Source organism: Salvia hispanica, chromosome 1 (genome assembly GCF_029641045.1).
Source record: "Salvia hispanica isolate PSC_SH4W2 chromosome 1, Shi_PSC_v1, whole genome shotgun sequence".
NCBI lineage: Eukaryota > Viridiplantae > Streptophyta > Magnoliopsida > Lamiales > Lamiaceae > Salvia > Salvia hispanica.
In genome coordinates, this window is record NC_142692.1 from 18,922,798 (window position 1) to 18,933,691 (window position 10,894).

Genomic DNA, 10,894 nt, shown 5'->3' on the forward strand with positions numbered 1-10,894 from the left:
AAATCAGAGAGATTTGAAGAGAGAAATATCAGAACCTGAAAAAGGATCAACTGCAAATGTAGAGCGGGAAAATTCTACAACAAACCTCACCAAACAACAACTGCAAACCTCACCAAACAACAACTGCAGTGAGCCGAGCACATACTCTCCGGCAACAAGCAGAACCCTACCGAAAAACACTTACAAATGGGCCACTCACCCCTTAAAAGGCCTCATAAGAAGGAGGGTTATCCGCACTTATATAGGTGAGCTAGGATCGTTACCAAGCCGATGTGGGACAAGATATTAGAATTTTAACACGCCCCCTCACGTGTGGGCCGGAATGACACATCGGACTTCCATCACGTGGGTAGGCAAGAGAAGAGATAGAGAGATAAATCCATCATCGGCTTGGGCCCGCTCTGATACCATATTAGAAATGGGCCACTCACCCCTTAAAAGGTCTCATAAGGAGGAGGGTTATCCACACTTATATAGGTGAGCTAGGATCGTTACCAAGCCGATGTGGGACAAGATATTAGAATTTTAACACGCCCCCTCACGTGTGGGCCGGAATGACACATCGGACTTCCATCACGTGGGTAGGCAAGAGAAGAAATAAAGAGATAAATCCATCATCGGCTTGGGCTCTGCTACACAAATGCAATGTCGCAGCGATACCTACTTAAAACCTCTCCTGAGATGAGCTGTATACGGCGAGGGGGCAAACAAAACCAAAAAAAAATCATCCGACACAATCGGAAAACAGAGATGGATTAGGGTTTGAGAAAACATATTCTCAAAACGAAAAACTCAACCGATTTTAATCGGAGAGAGACAAACTTGGATCATACAAATCCAGTGAACAAAGGATACAAACCTGGATCATACAAATCCAGAAACAAAGGATGCAAACTTGGATCATACAAATCCAATGAGTAAACGAAAACGAAATTTCAGATCGGCGGAAATTAACGCCGAAAAGAGAGAAAATAGAGAATGAGAAGCAAAAAACGAACCGATTCAAACATATGAATTGAAAAATCAGAGAGATTTGAAGAGAGAAATATCAGAACCTGAAAAAGGATCAACCGCAAATGTAGAGCGGGAAAATTCTACAACAAACCTCACCAAACAACAACTGCAAACCTCACCAAACAACAACTGCAGTGAGCCGAGCACATACTCTCCGGCAACAAGCAGAACCCTACCGAAAAACACTTACAAATGGGCCACTCACCCCTTAAAAGGCCTCATAAGAAGGAGGGTTATCCGCACTTATATAGGTGAGCTAGGATCGTTACCAAGCCGATGTGGGACAAGATATTAGAATTTTAACACGCCCCCTCACGTGTGGGCCGGAATGACACATCGGACTTCCATCACGTGGGTAGGCAAGAGAAGAGATAGAGAGATAAATCCATCATCGGCTTGGGCCCGCTCTGATACCATATTAGAAATGGGCCACTCACCCCTTAAAAGGTCTCATAAGGAGGAGGGTTATCCACACTTATATAGGTGAGCTAGGATCGTTACCAAGCCGATGTGGGACAAGATATTAGAATTTTAACACGCCCCCTCACGTGTGGGCCGGAATGACACATCGGACTTCCATCACGTGGGTAGGCAAGAGAAGAAATAAAGAGATAAATCCATCATCGGCTTGGGCTCTGCTACACAAATGCAATGTCGCAGCGATACCTACTTAAAACCTCTCCTGAGATGAGCTGTATACGGCGAGGGGGCAAACAAAACCAAAAAAAAATCATCCGACACAATCGGAAAACAGAGATGGATTAGGGTTTGAGAAAACATATTCTCAAAACGAAAAACTCAACCGATTTTAATCGGAGAGAGACAAACTTGGATCATACAAATCCAGTGAACAAAGGATACAAACCTGGATCATACAAATCCAGAAACAAAGGATGCAAACTTGGATCATACAAATCCAATGAGTAAACGAAAACGAAATTTCAGATCGGCGGAAATTAACGCCGAAAAGAGAGAAAATAGAGAATGAGAAGCAAAAAACGAACCGATTCAAACATATGAATTGAAAAATCAGAGAGATTTGAAGAGAGAAATATCAGAACCTGAAAAAGGATCAACCGCAAATGTAGAGCGGGAAAATTCTACAACAAACCTCACCAAACAACAACTGCAAACCTCACCAAACAACAACTGCAGTGAGCCGAGCACATACTCTCCGGCAACAAGCAGAACCCTACCGAAAAACACTTACAAATGGGCCACTCACCCCTTAAAAGGCCTCATAAGAAGGAGGGTTATCCGCACTTATATAGGTGAGCTAGGATCGTTACCAAGCCGATGTGGGACAAGATATTAGAATTTTAACACGCCCCCTCACGTGTGGGCCGGAATGACACATCGGACTTCCATCACGTGGGTAGGCAAGAGAAGAGATAGAGAGATAAATCCATCATCGGCTTGGGCCCGCTCTGATACCATATTAGAAATGGGCCACTCACCCCTTAAAAGGCCTCATAAGGAGAAGGGTTATCCACACTTATATAGGTGAGCTAGGATCGTTACCAAGCCGATGTGGGACAAGATATTAGAATTTTAACAACAATCACCAAATAAATTTTAGAATTTCCTATGGAAGATTAAAGGGTAAAATGAATATTATATAGGTCGCATGCTCTGTTTTTAAATTAGATTATTTTCCTAAAGTTTGATTTTGTTTCGCATGTTATATTCTTTAAAAAAGTGTTTTTCTTGTATGCTATTTTAAAGCCGGAATGGAAAGTCGAGTTGAGGAAGTAAGCAAACGAGGTGGGCTCTATTATTTAAACTCCTTTATTTTCAATGATATGTATATGGTCATATAAGAGTGGCTTAAATGTTATGTTATGCCGTATTTTCTGTTTCCAATTGCCTATTTGATTGTCTACTAGGATAACATCCTACTAGACTTTAATGGTTAATTAATTCAGGTCTAACTAGGGTTTGGGCCCCTACTTAGGCTAGTGCATTGATAGGGATCGTGAGCCGTCTTTTGGATCGGCCGGTCTAGTGATCGAGTTTGTGGCCACATTCTCATTTCACACGATGGTTCAGATATGGTATATGATGGATGATTGATGATGATAGATAGATATATAGATATATAGATAGATAGATAGATAGATAGATAGATAGATAGTTGCGCAATCAAGTTCTATTGATGAAATAATTTTTAGTGTTCTCGGCAATTTTTTAAAGTAAAACCCGAGATTCACTCAACGGTGGCTTGACATAACTTTATTGATAAAAATATTTTTGGCATGAGTTTACTGAGTGCATCAAGTACTCAGCCTTGCCCTATGTCCAGGTTGAGCTGTGACGAGCGTGGTGGATGTTGAGCATGAAAATGAAGAAGATAGCCACTAAAATATTCTGAATATATTACGTCTTCATACATAGTATTATTCTACTCTCGAATGCTTCCGCTGAGCGTTGTTTCATTTATCTTTTGATATCGTTGAATAATGTTTTTTTCAGTTGTTGGAACTATTGAGATTTGATACTCTATTTTGAATGATTGAATTTCCACGTTTGATTCATTTTCGAGCCCAATTTATTGTTCCCCCATTTCTTCCCCACTTCTTTAATCCCCTACTAGTCGCAATCAACCGTATTTTCTATCCTTAGAAAATGCGGTCGTGACACTGCTGGACCCCCTCCGACATCACCGCCCCTATGGTCAATAAAACGAATACATCTTCTGATGACGACGATTTCAACGCAACATGATGATCATCTTGGAAGCTCTGCTCAATGCATTGCTCTGTGCAGGAGCTGCACGCGCATTAGGGGGTGAAAGGAAACATACGGTGGTCGGCGTGGGTCCCGCAAGGGTGCTACCAGATGTGCTTGATAGATAATTTGGCGCGACGACGTGGTTGATAGGTTTAGTAGTCAGTGAAGGCGGCGGCTGAGGAGGAGACGGGTGTGATGACAGATGTGAAGGGGTTCTTTGAGGCGTCGATGTTTCACGACGAGTATGAGACTAAGGTTACACACCCGAATGGAGAGGGGGTTTCTAGTTCTGAAGCGATCAGTTTGGTTTGTCAAGACTTTGGTGGTTTGATTTTTCATAATGTGGGTCCAAAGGATAGTTTGATCGATTGATAAATATTACTCATCTATCCCATAAAAATATGAGCAATTGAAATGACATGAGAATTAATGCACAGTTGGTTAAGTAATAAAGATGAGATGAATGGTAGTTAAAGTAGTCACAATGAATAGTAGGATTTGTATTATTATTAGTGTTTATTGAATTATAATGATGGATATAGTGAATATAAGTTGCAAATAAATTGATAAATGTGAATAAAGGCCAATATGGACCAAAGGAGCAGGGTATTGAGGTTAGTACACAACGAGAATTTCATTATTTGGGACTAATTACACATACTTTTCAAAATTGAGGATTAAATGAGATCAATTTCCCGTACACACCAAGAATAGTAAGATAAAAAAAAAGGTAATCGCTCAATCCCGGCGTGGCAGGGTTAATTCGTCGATTAGTTTGGCGCTCCCGTGGTTCGCGTGTAATGGAAACAGTGGAGCGGCGAACTGAATTCGATGAACTTCCCAAATTTAAACTTCTACTGTCGTGTCCGGCAGGTCTCTCTCCTTCCGAGGTATTGCCACTACTGCTTGGCTTATTCCTTCCATTTTACCTGCTTAAATTAAAATAAAATGCTGTATTTTTGTAAATTCTAGGTGTCAGCGGTGTTCGATCAGAAATATGATAGGATTCCCCATCCTGATATCAGTTTGGAAAACACAATTGCAGAGGTTATGTTTCTATTTTCAGAACGTGATTTATTTGTTTGATTGAATTTCTGTTTATTTTGTTGTTAGATGTGGGAGAGGAGAGTTGAACAAAACCCATCCTTGTTCAATGGACTCAAGTTCAGGGTAAGTGGAAGCTTTGATTTAAATACTGAACTTTGATTTATTAATTTTTTTCTAGTTTCAATCCTGACAACAATTTCGACCTTCTAATTATGTTTCTCAAGTAGGCTGAGCCTGTTGTTACAATGAAGTTTGTTATTGAAATTGGAAAAGATTGCCAATTTTGCGTTTTAACCAAAAATGGTTTGTTAGCTCATTTGATCTTTACAATTTGCAAGTCATCTTATACTGTTGATAACTTGACAGTATGGTGGCCACGGTCTGGATTTTGGGCCTGATTCTTCTCAGAAGATGAATGTTCGCCTTCACCTTGGCCTGACAGATTATAGGTTCTCTCTCTCACTCTCCCTTCCCTCCTGTCCCACTCCCCCTCTCACTCTCCTGTGTGTGTACTGTAGATAGATAGATACACATGGAATTTTTAAGGGATAAGGTTCAAATACAGTCACAACCTTAATGTTAGCTAGCATCCTCAATGTTTTTTTTCAAGACCAAAAACCACTGAAGAAATTGTCTATTAGGTGCAAAAATATAGATACATGAACTTATACTGAAAGATTTTTAATGTATGTTATACTCTTTACTCACATAGAATGCTACATTATATTTTTCTTTTCCACTGTTGTCATTTGTTAATCTCAACAATGCATTTGGTGTTCCATCTTGCTTAGGACATTTGTGGGGACAAATTTAAATCCTTTATGGGAAAGATTTCTCGTTCCATCTGAAGGTAAGTTTGCTATATCTTGAAGTATTTTTAAACAAGAACTTTGAAATTTTAAGCTGTATGTATAGCTATTGCTTTCCCCATCACAAGACCTATAAAACATAGATCATTGTATTTCTTATTGCTAGTGTTGTTTTCATTGATATTGAACAAATTCACTAATTGAATGTTATTGCTCTTTATTTACAGACGACTGGAGAAGGGGTCAACATACCTCTAATCCTCTTGGCAATGGTGCAATTGTAGAGACATCTAACAAAGAAGTGGTTGTGCTGCAAAGAAGTGCCAATGTTGGCGAATTCCCGGGGCACTTTGTTTTCCCTGGAGGCCACCCAGAGGTACTTATATAATGTTTTAATTATGTTACTCTCTTTTTTTACAATATCCTACTAATAATATAAGATTATAAGTCATGCTCTCTTACTCTTTTATTGTTGAGAATCTTGAGATACAGTTGTCCAGGTAAATCCAGCTTGATTTGCTTTAATGTGATAACAGTAAATATCAAAATATTATTCTAAATCCAGCTTAATTTCCTTCTGTTAATGCGTTACCTCATCAATTTGGAAAAAGAACAAGAGTATATCATCTTATTGAAATATACTAATATCTTGAAGAAAGAAAAGACTACTGTCTTCCAGTCAAGGGAAATAAATCAATTTCATCCTAATATTAAGATGAAAAATAGATAAGCTTACCTAAATATGATGCTTAAAGTAAGGGAAAACCATATAATCAAATTGTCAAGTTCATAATAGGGTATCATTTAGTTACTATCATGAAAACTTCTATTTTGGCTCGATTTGCGAGACCTGAAGTAAAAGTTCTGCTCCAAAGGCTATTTGATCATGCGATCTTTGTCTCAGTCTTTTGCATCATGTTTTTCTATTCTGTCTACTTTTATGTCCATGTTATGAATGTTTTCGTTTTCGTTTTCGAGATGATCAATTTTGTTGATCTGTTTTTTTTTTCTTTGCTGTTTTGGTCACCATGAGAACACTCAACCCTATACCCAAAAATATGCAACCAATAATCATATTTTTTTTATGTCTTTTGACATCAAGCAATTTTCTGGAACAAGTCGCACGTAGTCAAGTACCTATCAGTTTAAATGGTTTCATATACCTCATCTTCAATATCCGAAAGTTGCTAATGAAACAAAGTATTAAAGAGCAAAAATTCTAAAAGGAAGGACTAAGAAAGTGGAAAAGAAAAGAAATAATAAAATTGAAAAAGATGAGTGTATTTTAAGCCATGGAGGGGCTATAGGAGTTTACTCCCTCTGGCCACCAATAATCTCTCATTTTGCCATTTTCGTCGGTCCACCAATAAATGATCCATTTGCTTTTTTACTACTTTTGGTAATGGACCCCATATTCAGTAACTTTATTTCACTCACATTTTACTATAAAACTTATATATAAAAGTAGGACCCGCCTTCCACTAACCTTTTCCATCGACTTTCCACCACATTTCTTAAAACCCGTGTCCGGTCAAATTTGGCCGTGTAATTGTGGACGGAGGGAGTATTGTTTTAACAGAGTGACTATACAAACAACAATTTTTCACATCAAAAGTGGCTAAAAATGTTCACCAACTCTCTGTTTTCCAAAAGGAATTTGAAATTCCAAACAGTATAATGTTATTCAAGCTATATTCATCTTCTCTGGTGAGGTAATACCTAGTAACTATTGCGAAACTTGGCAGCCCAAAGAACTTGGCATAATAAGACATCAAACAGATGGAGAATCAATCCAGGAGATGGTGGAGAAAAGGGTTTCTGAGGAAATGTTTGAGAGCATTATTCGTGAAGTAGTTGAAGAAATTGGAGTTCCTGCTGCTACCCTTGTAAGTTAACCCTTTTTAGTTTTAAGCTGGTGGAACTCGCAATCTAGCTAACTGACAGTTTTCATTCTACTTCTGTATCAAGTATTATTATAATATATATTAAAAGAATGACTAGAAGCTTGTTTTAGGTTTTGGGTCTACCAAATTTATGCTTTCTAGCATAATGTTGGGTTGAGACCATATCATTGAAGTTCTTAAGATAGTGCGTTGTTGTTGATTGATGCTGACTAGGTGGAGGCTAAACAAATGTATTCTTCTTGTTAGTGGGGGTGAATTGATTTGACATTTTCAAGACAAATAACTAACACAACACAAAGGCTAGAGTTTTAGTGCACATGATATTTGTCTTATCACCTTAAGAGCATTTTTTATGGAATACCTGCGTAACTAAGCTATCTTTGATTGAAAGAGTACTTAAAAAATACAGTTGCAAATAAGATGGTTGCTAACTGAGTGAGGACTGATAATTAGCAATCCCAAATGTTAAAACTAGCATGACATGGACAAACGGGTGCAGGACTTTACGGTTAGAAGCTGGTTTCATAATAAAAGCTATGATCCTCTGGAGCAACATGAAGGAAGTTTTGAAGCTTTTTTTTCTTATGGTGCAGGGCAAGCCCGTCTTTATTGGTATATCACAGAGAGCGTTGAATGTTAGACCAACTGCCTTCTTCTTCATTAAATGCAGTCTTAAGTCGGAGGAGATTCATAAATGCTATTTGAGCGCTGAAGATAGTTACGAATCAACCCAGCTTTATACCATGCCAATGGTCAGTATTTAATTTTAATTCTAAGTTTATACATGAACTGTGACTATAAGGTGTAGGATTTGAGAGTAGTGCATCATGAAGGAGATATTTCCTTACAGTTAAATGGGTGAAAAAGCCAAAATGTATTATTAAGACCATGTGCTTTACATGAACAGTTGCTTATATAGAATCTTGCAACGGCTGGAATATGCAATGCACTCATCAAGCTAATGACTGATTATGCACCATGCACTGATAATTGATCATGGAACTCCCATTTAATTCTAAAAAATGTTCTACGTGCTTGAAATATCTATACTGACTCTGAAATAGATGAAATACAGAATTACTTAATCCTCCATCTCTGCCCATCCTCCACTCTTAATCTTAAATAACTTTCATTTGAAGAAACACAAAATAACTACACAAATAAAAATTGTAGTGACAGATTTGCTGCAAACCCACAATAATTGATCTCCAATATTTCCTGAGTAGCAAAGTCTGTTATGTAACTTGAGAAGTTTCTATGAGAAGAACCAGCTTGTCAACCTTTACTAGTGTTGTGTTTCTTAAATGTGGTATTCTCTTGCATGTTACATCTCTATAACTGATACATGCGGTATTATTGCTTGCAATTATTCACCATCAGAGTAATTTGGCCCGCATTACGCCTAAAATGCCGGGATGCCACCAAGGAGGATTTGCACTGTATGAGTTGATGGTTAATGCTGTGAAAGAGAACAAACAGTCCTTGTAGGCACAGTGCAAATTAAGATAATGACTTATATATATTTTGATGTAGTCTGTGATGAAGATGAAATTAGAGGAGCCATTCAGAAGCCATCACACAGCTGTTATGAATAGGATGGTTTCATGGTGAAATATATGATTATATGAGAGTATTCTTGCATTGCAAAATTTTGTAATCGAATTGCAATTTGTGACACCATGTATGTATGCATTTTATGGTACTATTGTTTAAATCCCATTTCACACTACCCTTAGGGGGTGTTTAAGCATTCAAGATTGATAATAATGTATACTGTTGTTGAATATTTATCTTGGTGGCAAGGATTTTTGCAATTCTATCTCTTTTGATAAGAAATATGTGCACTAGTTCTTCACCAGAGAAGATGACTATAGCTTGAACTAATTTTGTGAATGAAATTTTTATATGATATGCTTAGTCATCAAACCTTTAATCAATCCAATTATATATTCCTTCTATAAGCCTAGCTTTGTTTCCTGACGTATTCTCCATATATACTATCTCTTTCGTCTCACAATAATAGTCATTTTTATCATTGGTCGGTCTGTCTTACAATAAAAGTCACATTTCATTTTATCATAAATGGTAAGTACGTCTCACACTAACGCAATTCACTCACATTCTACTATAAAACTAATATAAAAAAAGTGAACTTCATATTCCATTAACTATTCCAATTCACTATTCTTAACCTTTCTTAAAATTCGCACCCACGTCAAATATGACTCCTATATCACAGGGTAATGTTTGAACAGATGAAACAAGCTAATGTAATTGACTTATTGGTTTGTACTCCACGACCATGACCTCAGCGAGGAGTAGCTCGAGCAATACAAAATGTTTAGTGCTAAGTTCTCCGCCCAATTACCTGGATAGTAGTTTACCATGTTTTCAAATACTCCATCCGTTCCATAGTAACAGAGACATTACATTTTGCGCACTCATTTTGAAAAAATATTATACATAGTTGAAGTAGAGAAAAAGTAAAGAAAAAGAAAGAATAAGATAGAGAAGAGTCTTATGATCTTATCTATAAAATTCTCTCTCTCTCTTACTTTACTTTTTCTCCACTTTAACTATTTATAATTATTTTTGGAAAACGAGTGCGCAAAATGAAATGTCTCTATTACTATGGAACGGAGGGAGTACTTATAATTTTCATTTTTAAAAGATGTAATTTTAGTTTATATTCATGATGAATTAATATTTTCGTAATGTCACCGAGCCAGCTTTAAATCCTTAGGCCAGTTGTCCCACCCATTGGGGTGCCTATAAATCAGCACAGGGATTAGTCACTGGGCCAGCCGGTGGAAATCCTTGGTACTTACCAAAAAAAATAAATATATATATATACACATATATTTTTGTAATGTCATATTTAATTGAAATTGCAAATAATAATAAAACATAATGTGAATAATATTCCCTCCGTCCCACAATAAGAGTCTTGATTTGTCATTTCGGTCTATCCCATAATAAGAGTCTTATTTCACTTTTACCATAAATGTTAAGTAGGTCTCACATCCTGCTAATTTATTTCACTCACATTTTGTTATAAAGCTAATATATATAAAGTGAGCCTCATATTCTATTAACTTATTCAACACATTTTACTTTTTATTTCTTAAAACTCGTGTCATAACTAAATATGACTCATATGTTTGATATGCAATTTATGCATTCTTGTTTGCCCGCATTTCACCTGAGGCCCAAGGTACATTTCTTGAAAATCCACTATTCTAGGCGGATATACGTCAACAATAAGAGTCACATTTTATCATTTTATTTAAGTAGGTCGCACATTTCACTGCTCATTTTACTCGTATTTTATTATAAAATCAATATAAAAAAATGAGCATCATATTTCACTGATTTTTTTAATCCATCATT

The 10,894-nt window shown here is 37.0% G+C and overlaps 1 protein-coding gene across 1 annotated transcript; it reads left to right on the plus strand.

Annotated features, from left to right (window-relative positions):
• The first annotated feature begins 4,410 nt into the window (after positions 1-4,410).
• NUDT9 (nudix hydrolase homolog 9) lies at positions 4,411-9,340 on the plus strand. Its single transcript, XM_048127218.2, has 9 exons — positions 4,411-4,634; positions 4,717-4,791; positions 4,858-4,914; positions 5,158-5,240; positions 5,583-5,641; positions 5,828-5,976; positions 7,346-7,486; positions 8,098-8,256; positions 8,885-9,340. The coding sequence occupies exons 1-9, from the start codon at positions 4,545-4,547 to the stop codon at positions 8,990-8,992; spliced, it is 921 nt and encodes a 306-aa protein (XP_047983175.1). The 5' UTR covers positions 4,411-4,544; the 3' UTR covers positions 8,993-9,340.
• The last annotated feature ends 1,554 nt before the right edge of the window (positions 9,341-10,894 follow it).